Raw genomic sequence first — 20,873 nt, forward strand, 5'->3', positions numbered from 1 at the left:
ACCCCCGCCGCCTCCGCCCCTTGGTACCTGGGATAGAACATAGGGGCGCTTTACCACTAGGTTACAACCCCAGTCCTTTTTGCCAATGGTCTCGAATTGCTGAGGCTGGCCTTGAAGTTGCGATCCTACAGTCTCAGCCTCCAGAGTAGCAGGGATTTCAGGCCTGTCCCACAGCGTCCCGCTACCGTTGGTTTTTACTTGAAAAGATTTGTGTAAATGTGAGGCATACTAGGGCCAATGGGAAGAGCCCCGAGCCTGGGGTCGAAAAAAGAACCGGCCTGTGTGGGGCAGCAATTGGAAGCCAGGCTTATCAGAGAGATGAGGCGAAGGCTCCTAGAGAGGCATGGAGCCCTGCCGGAAGTCGCCGCAGGCCGCCCAAAGCGGCGAGAGGAAATAACCCTGGCTGGCATCTCTGTCTGCAGGAAGTGTCTCTCAGCCTCCAGCACGGATAAAGGAAGGACCCCAGAGATTTGCCCGCCTAGCTTGACTCCCCGGCAGGGGCCTGGGAAGACCAACCAGCCCTTCCCTACCGTGGAGCCCCAGGCCTCCATATTCCCGCTGGAGTTCTTCCTGAGGTTCGCCACGTCTTTGTTGTGCTCCTTACCTGAAGTTGTAGTCTGTTAATCAGCAGATACTTATTGAGTGCCTGCTGTGTGCCAGGTACTGTGCTAGTTGCTGGCGTGTGCTGTTAATAGACTAATTTTGGGTCCACCGGAGAGACCTGGCTACTGGCATCAGGACATCCGCATACGTTCATCAAGAAGTCCACCAATATTTGTCAAATACCAGGTACGTACTGGGCACCTAGAGTTTATGCAAAGATAAACCCCTACCCGCAAGGTGCAAGATGGGGCGATCTCTAATACAAGATGGAGAAAGAGGGTGGTGGGTGTAGTTTTCCATGGTTCCACCGCCACCTGTGTGGCTTAGTGGACAAACAGTTTTCCCCTTTCTATGTGAGGTTTGAGGATGTTCACGAAAGTTTTATTCCTGTACATAAGAGATGGCATTTGCATGGGACCTTAGGAATTTACCTTAGAAGAATGATAGTACTTGCTATAAAATACAAAACAGGTGAAAAATTTTGGAGTAAATATCATTTACCACACAGAAATGACAGTAATAGCGATTGAAAATAACAATAAAGTAATAAAGGACAGAGGCATTTTGTATAAAGGATTAACTGGAAGCCTGGGGTGCATGCCTGTAATCCCAGCACTCAGGAGGCTGAGGCAGGAGGATCACAAATTCAAAGCCAGCCTCAGCAAAAGCAACTAAGTAACTCAGTGAGACCCTGTCTCTAAATTAAAATACAAAATAGGGCTGGGAATGTGGCTCAGTGGTTGAGTGCCCTGAATTCAATCCCCAGTACCTGATAACAAACAAAAACCCCAAAGGATTAACTGGACTCAGAGGGATTATTTATAAGGTATTGTTTATTTGTACATGGAAGTTGGTGACACCAATAGAAAGGAGAAATACAGAGTGCAGCTTTGAAGGACTCTCTGGTTTGGAGTATATTTAAATTATGGGGCAAGTGAATGAAGCCTATAGCTGAAGGTATCCAGCTGACATTTTAAGTGTGGATCTACAGTGTGAAAGGCAACTTGGAGCCAGACAAAGATTTGAGTGTTCTTGGAACAGAGGTATACTGAAATTGAGATTGTAAATGCAGAAAGTGAGGAGACAAGAGAAAAGAACTTGATGCATGTGTACTATTTCAGTTATCTATTGTTGTATAAAAAATAAACTAAAATCCTAACCTTCATGGTTAAAAACAATTTCTCAGGATTCTGTTGGTTGACTACCACTTCTGCTGGTTTCACTTGCAATTACTCATGTAGCTGCATTCAGCTGGTGAACTATGTGGAAGTAGGCCTAACTGAGCTAAAGGGGCTTTAGCTTTGGAGCCTTGGTTCTCATTTACCTTGAGCTTCCTATAGCATGGCAGTATCATGATAGCATGCCAAGAGCTATAGAGGCACTCTTTTACAGTGTCATATCTGCCATATTTCAATAGTCAGAATAAGTCATAGATCAACACATTAAAGACAAGGAAAAAGATTCCACTTAATTATGAGAATAGTGGAAAAATCTAATTACAGAAGGTATTTGGGAATAGGAAAGTTTGGAAACATTCTGTGACACCTACAAGGTAGCATACACTTGTAATCCTAGCTGCCTCAGGAGGATCACAAGTTCAAAGTTAGCATTGGCAACTTAGACCTCATCTTATAATAAAAAAAAATAATAGAGCTGGTGATGTAGCTCAGTATTTGAGGGCTCATGAGTTCAACCCCCAGTACCTCAAAAGGAAGAAAATAAGAAAAAAAAGTGGAGTTGTCAGTACACAGAGAAAAATGACCTTTGAGATGCATTGTATGCCCACAAAGCTAGCCATCTTGGTCCTCCCTGGGCAAAATTATCCCTTTTCCCCAGTTGAAGTATAAGCTGTTCCAGCATTGATAACCCTTCTTCCTCATATTCTACATCCCTTACCTCTGGGCTGAACCCCTTTATGTTTGAACCCCTTTATGTTCAAGATATATTTTTTATTGATTTCACTTGTAATAGAGGCAAGCAGGCTCAACTTTTGAGAATGACCTACAATGGGGACAAAGATTTAAGTACATTGCATAAGGTTTTGAATCTCTTGTAATTCGTATGTTTCTGATCAATTCTTATATTTAGATGTACATTTGGGAAACAATATTTGAAACATAGTCCTCAGCCAAAAAGACCTTTCTCCAGCTACAAAGCTCAACATGTATGAAGCTTTACTGGGTTCTGCTCCTGAAAATGAAGACAGCCTTGTGAAGGTAAAAGTGGAAGATCCCACTTGGGAGCAGGTGTACAACACACAGGAGGGCAGCTCCCACACTCGGGAATTTTGCCGCCTGAGATTCCGGCAGTTCTGTTACCAAGAGGCTCCTGGGCCCCGGGAGGCTCTGACCCAACTTCGAGAACTCTGCCAACAGTGGTTGAGGCCAGAGATGCACACCAAAGAGCAAATACTGGAGTTGCTAGTGCTGGAGCAATTCTTAACCATCCTGCCCAAGGAGCTGCAGGCCTGGATGCAGATGTATTCTCTGCAGAGTGGGGAGGAGGCAGTGACAATGCTAGAGAATCTAACCTCTGGACATGGAGACACAGGACAGCAGGTGAGAAGATAATGTGTATGGTGGTGTGGGAAAAGAAATGATACATATGAATTTGTTAATTTTTAATTTTATTTTGAAATAATTTAAAACTTACAGAAAGATTGGGAGAATAGTATAGAGAACTCCTGTATGCTCCTCACCCACGTTCACCAGTTGTTAATACTTATTTTAAGATGTACCCATCCCACTTCCCTACTTGTGCAAGTGAGCCCTCTTTGTATGAATATGCACATTCAAGCAATGACACACATACACTTTTTTTTTTCCTGAATCATTTGAGAATTAATTGCAGACATTATGCCCCTTAACCTCTAAACCCATCATTGTATATTTCATTCTCTTGTACAACCAGAATACAATACCAAGGTTAGGAAAATTACATAAAATTGTTAGGGTACTATCATATAACACTAGTATTTCACATTTTGCCACAATATCCCCGCAGTGCGCTTTTTTAAAAAATATTTTTTATAGTATATGGACATAATACCTTTATTTTTTTTTTTATTTTTATGTGGTGCTAAGGATTGAACCCAGTGCCTCACATATACTAGACAAGCAGTCTACCAACTGAGCTACAACCCCATCCCCAATAGTGCTCTTTATGGCAAACTTCCCCTTGATCCAGGGCATAAGCCAGGAAGTGTCACATATTATATTTAGATGCTGTGTCTCTCTAGTCTCCATGAATCTGCTCAGTCTTTGTTTGTCATGACATCAATATTCTTGAAAAGTACAGGCAGTTTTTTTGGAGAATTTTCCTGTTTCAGTTTGTCTTGCATTTTCTCCAGAAAATTTTAGCCAGAGTATCTACCCTAGGGGTAATACTTTGTTCTCAGTCTGCCATTTCAGGAGGCTTTGATGGTTTATCTCAATACTGATGAGATTATGGTGGAGCCTAACAAGTTTCTTCAATACAAAGTTACCATCTTCCCCTTCATAATTACTGCCTAGTGTGTAGAAGACATTTTGAGACAATGTATATCCGAGTCCTTATTAAACATTCATCTAAGGAGTCTTTTTTTGTGTTGTTTTTCTGGGTAGGAATCCTTTGCTTGTCTTACCTGCCTTGCTTCTATTCTGCACCCTAGATACTGAATAGGACCTGACTGCATGCAGTCCTTATTTGACAGATGAGTGTCTGTTTCGCTTTCTGCTTTTTTAAGGGATTAATGGGGCTTGTTCTCTGTTCTCTTGGAGAAGTCTCTAACTGCTGTTCAGTTCCACCAAGATATGTTTTCAAGGTGAATCTTTTGTCTACAGGCCTCTTTCTATATTCAGGGACAAGACATGCACCTAGTGATGACACGATATCAGGAAGCCTCTTTGGAGTGTCAGCTCCTGCCTGGGGTAACCACCCTGACATGTGAACCTCCTCAGCTTCCCCAAGAAGTGAGTGGTGAGTGCCAGAGGGTGAGTGGTGAGTTTAGTAAAGACACAGGAAGCAGGCCACTGACAGGAGCATGGTCTTTTTTAATAGGAATGTGATTATCTGTGTCCTCAAGGTTTTGTTTTTTGTTTTTATATATATTATGAAATGATTACCACAAACTTCTTAATGTTCCTATTATCTCAGTTATCTTTGGTGAGTGTGGTGAGAATACTTAAGATCTACTCTCAGCAAATGTCCAGCAATATTTATTGTTAACTGTAATCGCTGTGCTATACATTAGGTCTTCAGAATTTGCTCATTTAGCTAGGCACAGTGGTACTTGTCTGTAATTCCAGTAACTCAGGAGGCTGAGACAGGAGGATCTCAAGTTTGAGGCCAGCCTGGGAAGTAAGAAAGGCTCTAAGCAATTTGGTAAGACTCTGTCTCAAAATATTTTAAATAAAAAAGGATTGGGTATGTAATTCATTGATATAATATTCTTGGGTTCAATCCCCAGTATTATTTGTGTTTATATATATATAATTTGCCCAGGGTCAACAAAGGAAGAACCTCTTCTAAAATTTAAGGCTGCTTACTTTTGACCAAAATACCTTCTTTATGACATCTCTATATTCTACATTCCTAAATTTATACCCCTCCTCCTCCGAAAAAAGATCAGAATTTTTCAAGAATATGCTATAGTGGATATTGTCCCTCCTACCCAAACACTCATCACCAGCTTCTTCCCTTCTCTTTATTTTCATATCTGATTTTAACTTTTTGTGAAAATGCATCACTGTAAAGCATTCATAAATGTCACTGACTTTGGGGGTGGGAGACCCTGAAGTTTTAGAATTTCTGACAGAATAGAAACAGTTATAGTGCCCTATCCTAGACAGTAAGGTGTACATCTTCATTTGGATGTTTAATAAATCGAAGTTTTAGGGGCTAGGTCCTAAACAGAGGACACTCTTAAAGACCATTGCATTCAGGACTCTTGTTTCCTTTCTTTACAGAGTTTACTCCCCAGGAACCAGCCCTTCTCCGAGAGGAAAATTCCAGAAATACGACAGCAGTGCTTGAGTTTAACTCACCCAGGTTCCAGGTAAGCAAGGGTGCTTGGGCTTTGGAAACCTCAGTAGTTACCCTCCTTTTCTCCTTGACCTGTTCTTTGCCTTTCTCTTGGCCCACACTCCTCACTCATGGTATATTTTCTTGTGTTCATTCCATCACAGAATGTCACAGGCCATGTGCTCAATAATCCAAGGAGTTCATGTCGATTACATTCTACTACCTCATATTATACTGTGTTGAGGAAGTACATCCAGATCTCAAGATATGAGAGTGAGGGGTTTCAGAACGTGCCCCCCTATCAACTAGTCACTTGTGTTTGGAATCTCTGGTTTTTCTCCTCAGCCTGAGAACTAGGACCCTTTTTCACATTCCAATTAATTTGGTGACGATAACAGAAATTCTGTATATGCAAAATAAAACTTCACATCATCTTCACAAAATGAACTGCTTTTTTCCTTTTTAGTGTCTCAGTGGTTCATTTGTTTTCCTGGTTATTTGGTTTTTAAAAAACTACACGTTTCCCATTTAAGTCCTCTTACATACTGCTGGCACATCAGTTTTCTCAAGACACCATCTTCATGGAATCCTTTCCTCACTCAGTCCTTTTCTTTGACTTCTATTATTCTCAATCCCATTATACCCAATGTCTGCTGCTCTTAATAAGTACTTTGTCTTCTTGAAAATAAATGTATGGATAATAAAATAAATATATGAAATAATAACGATTTAAGAAAGTGTATATACATTTTAAATATCAACCCAGTTGTGGCTGGGCATTGTGACACATGCCTATAATCCCACCAACTCAGGATGGTGGCGTGGGTACAAGTTCAAGGTTAGCCTTGACAATTTATTGAGACCCTGTCTTAGAAAATGAAACTCATTAGTACACTGACCCTGGGTTCAATCTCCAGTACTGAAAAACAAAAAAAAAAACCTACTGCCTTAAAAATATATATATATATAATATAAAAAAGTGATGTGTGTGTGTGTGTGTGTGTGTGTGTGTGTGTGTGTGTGTGTGTGGTACTAGGGATTGAACCCAGATTCACCCTACCACTGAGTTATATCCCAGCCCCTTCTATTTTTAGTGACAAGGTCTCACTAAGCTGCCCAGGTTTGCCATGAACTTAAAATCCCCCTGCCTCAGCCTCCCAAATCACTGGGATTATAGGCAGGTGCCATCACACCCAGGTTCTAACAGATTAATTTTGGATTTCTAGCTTCTAGAACTGTGAGAGAATTAATTTCTGTTGTTGTAAGCTATCAAGTTTGTTACAAAAGCCCAAGAAATCATATAGGTTTCAAGGCAAAGTAGACTAGTAAATAGATCATAGAAGGGATGTGCTATTTAAATAAGGTAGATTTTATATTTTTTAATTAATAATTTTTTTTGTACTAGAGATTGAGCCCAGGGCACTCTACCACTGAACTATATCCCTAGTCCTTTTTATTTTGAGATAGGGTCTCACTAAATTAGCTAAGGCTGGTGTCAAATTTGTAATCCTCCCACCTCAGCCTCCCAAGTAGCTGGGATTACAGGTATGTTCCACTACTTGGCCATAAGGTAAGTGCGTGTTATTTTTCGGGGAGGGGGGGGGTTGCTGGGGAATGAGGTAGGTTTTTAAGTATCAAAATAATTGTTTGCAGTTTGGGATGGTATAGTGATGAGGTAAATATATCTTCTGTCTCGAAACTCACCTATTTGTCAAAAAGTCTGTGAAAGACTAGACACAATATCAGTTTCCAGGCAAAAGGAAAGAAAGGGTAATTTGGAAAATGAAAAAAATCAAAAAGTTAGTAAAAAGCCATATGGTAGACCTTTGGAAACTGTGTCAGATAAAGATAGAAAACCATAGACAACCCCCAAAATAAATAATTATAGTGTATAATATTTCTGACTTAGCTGTCTTATATTTCTGGCTTTGAAATATTTTAAAGCAATCTTCATTAATGAAATTCAATGAGATCTCTACATTTATATTGTTTTACATCTGTTAAAAGTCTCAGAACTCTTCCATTATATATTTGTAATCAGTTTAATTGCATTTTCCATAAGTGCCATTTTGTATTGAAATGCCTATTTAGCCATAATAGAAAATGCTGTTAAAACAGTGGGTAGAACCAATTTGAGTCAACTTTTTTTTTTTTCGACAATACTGGTGGTTATTGAACCCAGAAGTACTCAACCACTGAGCAGCATCCTCATCCCTTTTTGTTTTTTATTTTGAGACAGGGTCTTGCTAAGTTGTACAGGTTGGCCTTGAACTTGTGATCCTTCTGCCTTAGCTTCCCCAGTTGCTGTGATTACAGCTGTGTGCCACCATGACCAGCTTAAGTCAACTTATATAAAAATATCTTTACTCCATGTAAGCCTCCTTCTCTGAAACATTCTTATATTACTGTTGGTTAAATCATCTCATAAAAACTTTTCAGAATTCTTATTCTTAGGGGTAGCCAATTTATATCAATTGTAGATTTGGTTCAGCAGGACACTGAAAAGTCCTACAGGATATGTGACATTTTGTTATAGCATGGGACTATTCCATGCATTTCAGGATGGCCATATCCTGTGAATAACATTGGCATGAGCTGGTGGTCATCATCACTGGTAAAACCAAAAAGTTCTCACAAATTTACAGAATACCCTGAGTGGCTGGTACCACTGTTCTGTAGTGTGATATTCAACACCTTTCACAACTGGACCCCTTCTCCTTACCACAGTGAAAACTGAAAGGCCACTTTTTGCCTTTTAGATGTCAGCGAAGACTGGGGAGGGAGAAGCCCAGGCCTTTGCCCTAGCAGAGTGGCCACATCTGAGTCTGGCTCAGAGGAACCTCTGTGAGAATTCAGCTCAAGAAAAGGTTACAAGCCTAATGAGTAAGGACAGGCCTCTAACTGGTCCCCTGTCTGTGCTATCCTTGTCCTGTCCTTTCCCTGACTTGGCCCATGGGAGCCCATACTTCTACAAACCCTTACCCTCCCTTCCTCTTCTTCTGGCCTCTGCCTCCAAACTTTTCTCAGTCCTTATAATTTTGCATTTTTCCCAATCACATTGTATTCTGCTGCTGCTACTTGTCCAGGTTGTGAATTCTTCTTGTGATCTTCTCTGATTTTCTCTCCCTATTCCTTTATTCCCTCAGTGACTCCTTTGCATCTCTTCTTCTTCCCCATCAAGGATTCCATATAACTTATATCCTTTCACATTTAGAAGACCCACAAATACCTCTGCCTGATCCCTCTTTACCTTAGAAAAAATTCTCTTTATTCTCTCAGAACAATGCTATCCATGTTTTCTTTCTTTTTATCCTTTAGCTGATAGATGAATCATTTTAACATTTTTATTTTGAAATGATATTTAGGCTACCAACAAGTTTTAAAGATAGTACTATCCATGTTTTCTTAAATGTGCTCTGCCCTATTGTGTCTTCTCCCCAGCTGGTGTTTGGTGCCCAGGTTAACCTTTCTTATCATCTTCCCATAGCATACCACATTTTGTAGTATTGCTGAAACTGGATGCCCTGAAACACCTGTTGATTTCTTTGTTTTTTGAGGGATAGTACTGGAGATCAAACCCAGAGGTACTTTACCACTGAGTTACCTCCCCAGCCCTTTTTATTTTCCTTTTTGAGATAGGGTCTCACTAAGTTACTAAGGCTGGCCTCGAACTTATGATCTTCCTTCCTCAGCCTCTCAAATAGCTGGGATTAATTAAATATATGCCACAACACCAAACCCTATTGATTTTTTTGTTTCTTTTATTTTGAAACATCTATTCCCAACCACAAAGATTGTTTTTTCTAAATTCATAGAATATATGACATTAAATAATTAATGTATTATTTTAGCAAAAGTAATTGTAACTAAAGATGTTTTGTTTAATATAGAGCAAGACATTTCTGAAGCAATGGATCAAGGTAGGAAGACTTCAGGAATACCCAACAGGTGAGTATCTGTGGTCCTGAGTGGATCCATATTCTGCAGATCTAAGAAGAAATTAGAACCATTAGGTTCAATCCCTAGTACCACACACAAAAAAGAATATCTTGTTGTTTTATGTAACAAAAAATTCAAACTGTAGATTTGGTGCAGCAACTTACCATGATATCAAAGATTCATCTCCCTGTGGTCCTACACCCTTTTTCTAGTTCCCCATTCATACCCAGCTTCCTTACCTCACTCTTTTTCCCATTTCCCACTCCAAGATCCTTCTCTCACCACATTGAGCTTAAAGTTTAAAATTTCATCAGTGAAAAGGTTCAGTGACATGACAGGATTCAAGAAGTATTCCCAAAGTTAAGAATGTCAGGGAATTCTTAAGATGGATATGTTAAAGAGGTCATGCATATAGATACTGAAGACACCCAGGATTCCCCCTTGTGTCTTCTAAAAATAGACTGGTTTACTAATAGGACACAAATACATAATATCCAAAATTTTAAAAGTAGTAGTATAAAATAATACTTTCATCTTAAAAACGTTGGCTTTCTTCCTTGTAAATCCCATAAAAATCCATTCAAGTGCAGTGAGTTTTGAGTTTCTTTTTTATTTTCACTCAAAGAAATACATCTACCAGATCAAAGAGGATCTCACACCTTCCATGTGTAGAAATTATGTGTGAGGAGGCCTGGTAAATAGCAATTGCCTTCCTTTTCCGAGTTAAAAACCAGTTGACATAGACATAGTAGTAAAACAGATGGTTCCAGAACCTTCAACTTATTGATAGGAGCTAGACTGGATAAAGTGGCTCAGAGGTAGAGCTAAATAGGCTCAAACTGGCAGAGGAGAAGTGCAGCAGAAGTCTTCTTTTGTGGGCCTGCCTAATGCAACTAGTGACAAAAAGGGGCATGGAATGTCTGCATCCTACTCCTAAAGAGGATAGAAGGAGTTGCTATGCTACCTGAGTTTCTTCTCCTAAATTCAACAGTTATGTCCTGAGGAGTGAGTTGGGGAGAGGCCAGCAATGTTAAATCTAGCCAGTTTTCCCCATGGAAACATGAGAATTGAGAATTAGCACCCTACTGTACTGCTTTAGATTTAACATGTATGAAAGAATGAGACTTTCTTTGTAGCATATTTTCTTTTTTATTTCCCAGAGACTGTGCACCCCACATCTCTTGTAGCTCTTCTGTCCCTACTGAAAAGACAGTCTCAAATTTGAACACTCTAAAGGACCGTCATCCACCCCGTGACTCCTGGGCCCGGATGCACATTGCATCCTTGCAGTATGCAGCAGGAGATATTACCCGAAAAGGAAGAAAAAAAGACAAAGCTCGAGTGAGTGAACTGCTCCAAGGTCTTGCATTTTCTGATGACTCAGAAGTGGAGGAAGATGAGCCTGAGGCTCAGCCTCAAAAGAAGCTAAAGGTGTCAAGTGTCCCAGAAAAAAGTTGGACCAAAAGAGACATTAAGCCAAACTTTCCCAGCTGGTCAGCACTGGATTCTGGACTTTTAAATCTCAAGAGTGAAAAGTTGAACCCAGTAGAACTCTTTGAATTGTTTTTTGATGATGAAACATTCAACTTGATTGTCAATGAAACCAATAATTATGCTTCTCAGAAAAATGTTAACTTAGAAGTCACAGTTCAGGAAATGAGGTGTGTATTTGGTGTCCTGCTATGGAGTGGATTTGTAAGGCGTCCCAGAAGGGGAATGTACTGGGAAATCTCTGATGCTGATCAGAACCTGGTTCGAGATGCAATTAGAAGGGACAGATTTGAGTTAATTTTCTCGTACCTGCATTTTGCAGATAATAGCCACCTAGATCAAAAAGATAAATTTTCAAAATTGAGACCTCTCATAAAGCAAATGAATAAAAATTTCCTCTTGTATGCTCCCCTAGAAGAATACTATTGCTTTGATAAGTCAATGTGTGAATGCTTTGATAGTGACCAATTTCTGAATGGAAAGCCTCTTAGAATTGGCTATAAAATTTGGTGTGGTACAACCACACAGGGTTATTTGGTTTGGTTTGAGCCCTATCAAGAAGAATCAACTATGGAGGCAGATAAGGATCTTGACCTTGGGTTAGGTGGAAATCTAGTGATGAACTTTGCTGATGTTCTTTTAGAGAGAGGTCAATATCCCTATCACCTGTGTTTTGATAGCTTCTTTACAAGTGTCAAATTGGTGTCAGCTTTGAAGAAAAAGGGGGTGAGGGCAACAGGATCAATTCGTGAAAACAGGACTGAAAAATGTCCTCTTATGAATGTAGAACATATGAAAAAAATGAAGAGAGGGTATTTTGATTTCCGAGTGGAAGAAAATGATGAAATAATCTTATGTCGTTGGCATGGTGATGGTATTATCAGTCTGTGCTCCAATGCCATAGGCATAGAACCAGTCAGTGAGATAAGTTGTTCTACTGATGGTGAAGAGATCCCACAGGTAAATCAACCATGCATAGTAAAATTGTATGAGGAATGCAGGAAAGGTGTAGCTAAAATGGATCAAATTGTTTCCAAATATAGAGTGAGGTTAAGAAGCAAGAAATGGTATTCAATTTTGGTGAGCTACATGATTGATGTAGCTATGAACAATGCATGGCAACTACACAGAGTCTGTAACCCAGATTCCTCTTTAGACCTCTTGGACTTTCGGAGATGTGTTGCACATTATTACTTGGGACACGATGCTAATCTTCCAGACTAAGGTAGATAAACAAAATGCATACAGTAAAAAATAGTAAAACCACAACTACCACATTTGGTTGTATCTTACCAAAGCAAATCTGATGCATATAATGCAATTATTGAGTAACTACTATTTTTTTAAATGAGACATTTATATAAAAGAGTTTCAAAGACTATTATAAGAAATAATGTTCAAAGTTATCTGACAATGTTGAACTCCAGTGGTACTTTTCTATATGTCTAATTTGTATCAGATGTGAGAAATCATTTGTTGAATTTATTTTGTGCATTAAAAGAATGGAATTCTCCCTCTCTTGTTTTCTCTAGAGAATGTTATTTTTTATTACTTTTTAAAAATTTTCTTCCAGAAATAGTTTAGTAAAAATTGACCATTTCTGAGAAACCCCTATTGCATGCCCATCAATAAAAGAGGACCATAACACAATATAAAATTTGCTAAAGGGCTTATAATTTCTTTGAAAAATTGCAGACTCTCAAACACATCAGCAAAGTCCAATATTAAGTTCACATTCCTTTTTATGGGCTATGAATAAGAATCTGATTAGATACCAATAAAACAATACAAATGCTGAACTATTTAGGTCAAAAGACCTGTACAGAAGCATCTGTCCCCAAAGGCATTCCAGTTTGAGACTCAATTTTAGAATAAGGCATAACAAATGTTAACAAAAATATACAAGGTGATGAAAAGGGGACTCTACAATTGCCAGCATACTCTGAATCTGATAAAACAAATGTAGAAATTTTATTATTTTTCTTTAATCAACTGCTAAGATTGAAATCAAAGATAAGTAGAAGTCACAACAAGTTTTGATCTAGTTGTTATTTGAATTTTCAGAATTTTTTTGTTTTCTGTTTTGTACAAATGAAACATGAAAAAAATGTACTTCAAAATGGTCTTATCAATTCAAGAAAAGCCTATCAACCACAAGAGAATACCATTTTAAAAATACTGGCAATATCATAACCATAGAATGACACTGTATCTATAGTCCAAAATGGAGCTGTTGCCCATGAGCTAATAATTATCTAAATAAAACCCATGTCAAGAAGCTTAAGACCAGAATTGATATTAAGCTAGATCAGACTGTGTAAGCAAGTTGAGCCAGACAAATGTTGGAGAGTTCAACAGAGGAATACCAGAGGTGAAGCAGTGCCACTGAATATTGAAGTGAAAGATGTGTACTGTTGTATCTGTGTGGATTGGCAGCAGAAGTCAAAAAAGAGTTGAAGAAAACAGGAAAATATGAAGCACATCAGGGTCAAAGAAAGGAAAAGATAACAAGTTGACATCAAACCCGTTTTGAAATACCCTAAGTAGTAAATCCAGGAGTAAGCAGAAATACTTGGAAAAGTGAACTGATTCATTATTGTTGAAATGTAGTTTTGGTAGATTAAACGGTAAAGAGAAAATGGATTTCACTGCAATTGTGTTGTAGACAGAACTTTTCTTTCAGCAGGAATTTTTTTTTTTTTAGGTTCTCTAAATTTATTTTAAAAATCATAAAACTTTTCTTACAAAAGAGCATTACATTCTGCACACTGCTCTGACAGATGCCAGGGACATGTGGACTATTACTTTCTTCCCTGTCCCGCCCCCCCCAAAAAAAAAGGTTTACAGTGCCCACAAAGCAAGGTGCTCACAATAATTACATAGAGGGGTTGTTTTGTTTTGTTTGTTTTTAAACCACCAACAATGAACAAAAAAATAAAATTCACTCACTCTGCTTCTGTTTCAAAATTTCAATGTTAGTTTTTGCTCGCCCTTCCCTCCCAACCCTGTTTGTAAGGAACTAAAACTACATCTGGTAGGTGAACAGCAAAGATTTCACTATACCTCAAATGCAGAACACCTATGAAGCAGAGGAATGTTGGCTTTTTAAACAGAAACAGATTTAAAAAAAAAAAAAAAAAAAAACATGCAGGGCTCCTTCAGTTCTTCGTTAGTCTTAGAAAAACTTTCCAGAGTACTGCTTCACACTGTTCTGCAGCAAATACGGTACATTCTGTATCTGGTCCTGTGTTCCTGTAAAGGTAATGATCTGATCTTCAGATCCTTCTAAAGGCTCTTCAGTTCTGATTGAGGCTCTGGATTCATGACAGATTTGCTTAATCTGCTGACCATCTTTGCCAATAATAGATCCAGCCAAATCTTTGGGAATACTTACTTGTGTTGCAATAATAGGTCTACCAAGATCACCATATGAGCCACGACCCCCTGCATAGGAATAATCATATCCAGAGCCACCCTGTGGTTCATAAGCCATCTGCCATTCTGATGGGCTCCATGTATCTATTGCAGACTCCCCAAGTTTCATCAGCACTGAAACCAACCATGCCATAATGGTCTCTAGGTTTTTCTCTTTTGTCATAGGCCATTAGATCTCCTCCTCTAGATGGTGGCGGTAAAGGAAGAGAAAGATTTCAAGCTCTGCTCCCACCTTGGCCACCTCGACCAGAAGGAGGAGTCGTGGTCCTCGATGAGGGCTCATATCAACATAATCTCTTCTAGAGGGAGGCATGGGATACCCACCCCTACCAGGTGGAATTCTGTCGAAACCACCTCTTCCCCACATGGGAAATTCCACTAGATGTCTGCGGCGGTCATCAAATATCATAAAACTACCATAATCATATGTTTCATCATAAAAACTAGGATCATAAGGGTGTGCATGCCCTTTGATGGGAGACTCAGATATAATATCAAGGATAATCTTTATGTACTCTACCACCCTATCAGGCTTTCCCCCAATAAGAACAACTCTGTCAGTGGAATGAGGGCAGCATTCTTGGAAAAGCTTGATTGTTGTCTGAGTGTTCTCTCAAAGTCTTTGATTTTAGCATTTTTGACCCCAATAATTCCTCCTGCCAGACTCTGATGAATCAACAGTCTCAACTCGAAGTCAAAATCACTTCCTTTATAGTGCTGATAATTTAAGCATTCCATATCATCAGATTCAAGCAGGAGCTGGCTGGTTGCAGTGGTTGATGGCAACTGCAGGCCCTCTTCCAAGGTAGCGATGGTTTTCTTCAGAATGTCTCCAATTGTACCAATATCAGCAATGATTCTCAATATGGTCTGTCCGGAGACCCTTAGTATTCTTGTCTCCTTTCCCAATCACTGCCCCAGCATTCTTGCTCTGAAGCAGAATTTGTAATTCAACCATCTCATCACTGTTTGTAGATCTTTTAAATGTTTGCTCCTCTTCCATATTTTCTGCAGGACACTTACCAAATTCACCGTTGGTTTTAGTGTTGGGGAAGGTTTCCTCCGGCTGTTCAGTATCCATTTTCTTGTATTAAATGGACACACCAATCAGTTATTATATATCCTTGCAGAGCAAAACTGTAGTGTTCTGGGGCAGGACCAATAACTGACACACTACTGCTGCAGTAGCCACATGAATCTGCTGTCCCCTCACAGCCCTGCCATCTCAGACAGTCACAGCTAGACAGAGAACAAGCGCAGGGCCCCTCCCCAGCCTTCTCTCAACAGGAATTTCTATTGTGTGCATAGTTTGTGATGGAAGTGTAAACTCTGTGTCACAGAGTCACAGATTGACCTATTCCACACAAGCTGCTTAAAGTGTAAGTTCAGTATTTCCTGTAATTTGTTTCTTCATGATATATTCTTCAACATTTCTGGTATCTATAAGCATCTACCCACAAAAAAGTCACCTTGCAGAAGTTCAACACCTTTGTAATTATGAGACTGTTGCCTTAGAAAAGGACTTTCCAAAGTTTCTTGCAGAAGAATGATCACTTTGTGTACTCTGCCCATTAAGCTCAACACCTGTGATACTTCTCTCCATACCACTTTTATGGTGCGTATCCAATACTACCTTACATGGTTATTTTTATTCAGTACATGTCTATTACTAGAAAATAAACATCCAGAAAATCTCTCTGCAACCAAAACGGGACCTAAAGTTATTTGCTATTACTATTCAGGATACTTGTTCACTTCAACTTCATGGGAAACTTAGAAATCCAAATAAATAGCTTTATCTTTAAAATGTACTTTAGAAAGGGACAGATTTGAGTTGAGTATGGTATTAACCTTGATGGGAAACTTGGGGTGAGAGATGGTGAAGACAAATGGTGATTTTAAACTATTAGGGGTTAGGGTATAGCTCAGTGATAGTGTAATGCCAGATTCGTGGGACCCCAATAGACCTCTAGAAGCCGAATCCGATGCAATCACACAAGAGTCTTTATTGCACCTCCAGCCTGGGCTCACAACCGTTTCTGATGCAGAGGTCCCAGGGAGTGAGTCCTGGCCCTTTGTTCAGTGAGATTTTATAGGTTTTGGGGGATACTCTATGCGTCACAACATCACACAGCAAATCATTTCACATCGAGGGAAAGTCAAACAACAACTCTTAACATTGATTAGCACATTCACTGGAGGGAACAAGTTGGGTAGAGGGATTCCTTTGAAATGATTGTTTAGGCCACAAGGGATGTATGTGCTAAACTATATGGTTTCCCAACATGTTATCAACCACTATAAACCTGTGGGGGGGTCATCTGGCATCCCAGGTATTTTCCCTGTCTCATGCTGATTGGTGGCTGCTAGGGGGTTCCTATGGGTCCTCACCTAGCCTAACTGAGTCAGGGATACCTGGTGCCGAAGATCTCTCTTATTTGTAGACAAACAACTCAGCAGGGTGGGTATGTGCTTAGGAGTGCTCTGTGGGTTTTTCCAAGGACAAGGGTCACGCCCCCTTCCTTGGACAGGCTTTGCTCTGAGGTAGAGGCTGGTTTCTCAAAAATGGAGTCACAGCAGTTTCTCAATAGAATATTTACATATGTGAAGCCCTGGATCCAATCTCCAGCACCAGGGAAAAGATAAGTTACTTTAAGTAATCTGGCTAGCACCAAGGAACTATTCCAACTGAGTCACCATAGTTACTGTAAGGCAGGACTATGATCAGGTTTCCTATATCTCTCACATTGAAAGATCTAATTCAGGATTCTCAGCATGGAGGGATCTGATTAGGAATTCTCTGATTATCAATAATTGGGTACAAAATTAGGATCAAACTGGTTTGCCTTTTTTGCATATACATTCTGAAATAAGGCCCATACTCAAGAGTAAATATTTTCTTTATTATTTTAAATAAAAATTTTGTGTAAAGTTCTTTACTGTAGTTTCACTCCCCTGTCATTAAGGGAAAATCCCATGTGAATATGTAACTTCTTCACCACAGTGGGTTTTTAAGGTTGAAAGTCAGAGTTCAGAAGAAGAAAGTGCCAAATACAACTATATAAAGTTTTTTCTCCAGGATATATTTACTAGAGTTATGAGGCTAACTAAATCTATAGCTATCTTGCATGTACAACTACAATTTATCTTCAAGGTAGGGCTTATCTAAGTGTCAATGTAACCTCCAGGACTGTTTTAGTTATAGTTTTAGTAACAGGTATATGACTAATGCAAGTAATAAAAATGGGCTCTGAACAAAGACATAATTGGTTTTCACTGTACTAGCTGCACTCCTGGAATAATAATTAAGCTCTTCACTTCTTCTTTCATTGATTCATCTATTGTTTTAATTTATGGCCCAGCATGGTGTTGCATGCCTGTAATCCTAGCCTCTCTGGAGGCTAAGGCAGGAAGATCACATAGTATTTTTTTTAATTGACATTCTTTCTTTATTTAGGTATTGGGGCTTGAGCCCAATGCACTTTACCACTGAGCTACATCCTAACCCTTTTATGTATTAATTTTGAGATAGGATCTTGCTAGGTTCCTGAGATTCTCACTAAATTGCTGAGGCTGGCCTTGAACTTGTGATCCTCTTACCTCCACCTCCCAATCACTGAGATTACAGATGTGCATCACACCTGGCTCCTTGATTTTGTGTGGGTGAGGCGGGGGTGAAGGGACAGTTGTACTTAGGAAGCGTTGATCTGACCAAAACTGTTGCTAATCTCCACAGTGATAAGGCCTCTCCCCTATGTGGACTCTGGTTTTGCTGCTCTTAGCACTCCTAAGGCCCTCATCCTTGTGTTCTCGCCAGTGCTGGACAAGTTTGTAGCCCTGACAACTGGCCTACCGCAGTCCTCAAAAGAGTGTTGAATGCTCTTCATAAGCAGAAGTGTTGCAGCAAGAGGTCGCCACTGAGAAGGGTACCGCCCGTGCGCAGAAGCCCAGCCCAGCATTTTTAACCATACAGGTAGGTGCTGGAGCTCGAATGGTGGAAGCCTAGCCACCTGCCACAAGAAGTTTTGTTGGCCCTGTAGGGTGCAGCTTGCAGTAGAAAGGGTTGGTGTCACTGAGCTGGCGCAGGCGCTGAATTTGGTTGGAGGCTGCGCCAGTGGATACCAATCCTCTAGCACACCAATGTGGCTCCCCACCCCCCCACTTGCCACCCACCAGGTGTATGCTCAGTAGATTTGGAGGTCCCAGGATTGGATAAGGTCTTTCCTACACACCACACACGTGGACCTCGTTTTTTCCCTTGTGAATTTGCCCATTGACGCTTCTGTGGCATTTGGAACTCTGAAAAACTTTTGAGGAACGCATGGGATTAAGGGAGTTTCACTTCTTCAGGTGTTTCCTACTCTAAGGCCAGCTCCTTTTTCTTTTATTAGTCTCCATATTTTCAACTTTGGATTTTTTATCTGTAATACAAAAGAAATTTGTCAACCCTTCTCCATATTGGATAAGGACAGGATTAATCAGATGAAATAATAGTAAGCTTGAGTGTTGACAAAGACTGCCAGGGCCCCTCTCTGCTTTCAACTGCTTTAGACTGAAGCTCCAGAGGAGAAACAAACAGAAAAGTGATCCGGGCTTGGTAAGTGATAGACCCAACCTGATCTTTTCTTAAAATTGGAACCATCTCGCCACACAGCCATGAAAAGATAATTTTGGCTTTACTATAAATTACTGCAAATTCTGAACCTGCTTGGAATGCCTGCCCATGCCTTGAACTCATCCATGCCTGGCTCTCTGACCAGATAGCAGCCCTCTCTGAAACTTTAGTGACGCCTCACAAATCTTGGCCTTCCCTGGCCAGATAATGACACTCTCTGAGGCTCTAATGACCTTCATAAATTCTGATGTCAGGGCCAGCAAAAATGTAAACTACCATTAGTGTTATGCTCCTCAGAGTTCTGTTGTCTGTAAAACCCCCCTTGTGTAACTTTCTAGGCTATAAATCTGGGCTGCAGGAAAGCTGCGGGTGCTGTCTTGTTCCCGCGGTTTTGGGTGGGAGAGGCAGCCTGGCCGGTCGAAATAATAAGCTTGCTTTAATTTGATTTTAATTGGAGTCAGTGGTCTTTTCTTGCATCTAACAGTAAGGAGGTTTGGTAAATGTTCAGGCAGGAAGAATGATCTCCAAAGGACTGGAGATCAGCTATTCTGAAGAGAAGAGGATACCAACATGGCCTTAGGAATTGGAAGCCATAGAAAAGGGACTTACTGGATAAAATATGGCATTGTGGATGTCAGCAGTGGTATGATGTGCCAGAAGAGGTACCAAGCAATCTAGACCCATAGTTGTGGCAGGTATCAAAGAATGAAGAACATAAAGAGCCTGTTGGGCAAAATGAAGGAAGATTGCTAGGAAGTAAAGAATGGGGTATGTCATATGTGTCAGGTTGATGGCAGTGACTTAGGAACAAAGCACCAGCCAGCCCGCACTGTGCAAAAGAAACACCAATTGGGCACTAACGGGACCACCTGTCAGTCAGGGGTCTCCTGGCCAATCCTGGATCCTAGCCAGCTACCCCTGACCAACCCTAGAAGGACAAAGGACTCTAAAAATCCCTTTTCCTGTCCCAAGCCCTCCCTTTCTGCCCTAAGCCCCATAAAATTCCAGTCCAGTTGAGCCCCCACAGGGTTTCTTCTCAGACCCTATTATCTACTCCGTGGGTCTCATAGAGTTCTTCCCCAAGCGAAATCTCATTAAAGCTTCATTCAGCAGCCTTTTAAAATCTGCCTCCTTTTGGTTGTCGACATTGCCTGACCTTACAATATGGCTGGAGAACATCAAGAGAACTTCAACAAAAGCAGCCAGGGTGAAGAGGAAGCCTTGTAATGCCAGATTCGTGGGACCCCAATTATCTTACCTGATAAGCAAGATAACACAAGAGTCTGTATTGCAAGCTCAAGCCTGGACTTACAACCGTTTCCAACACAGCGGTCCCAGGGAGTGAGTCCTGGTCCTTTATTCAGTGAGATTTTATAGGTTTTGGGGGATATTCTATGTGTCACAACGTCACACAGCAAATCATTCCATACTAAGGTAAAATCAAACAACAACTCCTAACATTGATTAGCACATTCATTGTCGGGAACAAGTTGGGTAGGGGTGATTGGTTAGTACAAGAGGGGGATTCCTTTGAATTGATTGGTTTAGGCCATGAGGGGTATATGTGCTAAACTACATGGTTTCCCAACATATTATTAACCACCATAAACTAGTGGGGGGTCATCTGGCATTTTCCCTGTCTCATGCTGATTGGTGGTTGCTAGGGAGTTGTTATAGGTCCTCACCTAGCCTAACTGAGTCAGGGACACATGGTGCCACAGATTTTTTTTCTGTTATTTGCAGACAAACAACTCAGCAGGGTGGGTGTGTGCCTAGAAAGGCTCTGTGG

The 20,873-nt window shown here is 40.3% G+C and overlaps 1 protein-coding gene and 1 pseudogene across 8 annotated transcripts in view; one reads left to right on the forward strand and one right to left on the reverse strand.

Moving 5' to 3' along the window:
* Pgbd1 (piggyBac transposable element derived 1) overlaps positions 1-12,551 on the forward strand; it is a 31,304-nt gene extending 18,753 nt beyond the window's left edge. For 2 of the 8 annotated variants that reach the window (XM_048799936.1, XM_015507158.2), the window contains exons 3-9: positions 423-789; positions 2,692-3,161; positions 4,425-4,560; positions 5,550-5,638; positions 8,364-8,487; positions 9,495-9,552; positions 10,704-12,551. In XM_048799936.1, coding sequence (XP_048655893.1) covers positions 2,766-3,161; positions 4,425-4,560; positions 5,550-5,638; positions 8,364-8,487; positions 9,495-9,552; positions 10,704-12,258 — 2,358 coding nt within the window. In that variant the 5' untranslated portion in view covers positions 423-789; positions 2,692-2,765 and the 3' untranslated portion in view covers positions 12,259-12,551. The remainder of the gene's footprint in view (positions 1-422; positions 790-2,691; positions 3,162-4,424; positions 4,561-5,549; positions 5,639-8,363; positions 8,488-9,494; positions 9,553-10,703) is intronic. The other 6 variants (XM_048799939.1, XM_048799938.1, XM_048799937.1 and 3 more) reach the window with 5 other exon arrangements.
* Positions 12,552-13,990: 1,439 nt separating this feature from the next.
* On the reverse strand, positions 13,991-15,748 carry LOC107160497 (annotated as a pseudogene).
* Between the last annotated feature and the right edge of the window lie 5,125 nt (positions 15,749-20,873).

Source organism: Marmota marmota, unplaced genomic scaffold, assembly GCF_001458135.2.
Source record: "Marmota marmota marmota unplaced genomic scaffold, marMar, whole genome shotgun sequence".
Classification (NCBI taxonomy): Eukaryota; Metazoa; Chordata; class Mammalia; order Rodentia; family Sciuridae; genus Marmota; species Marmota marmota.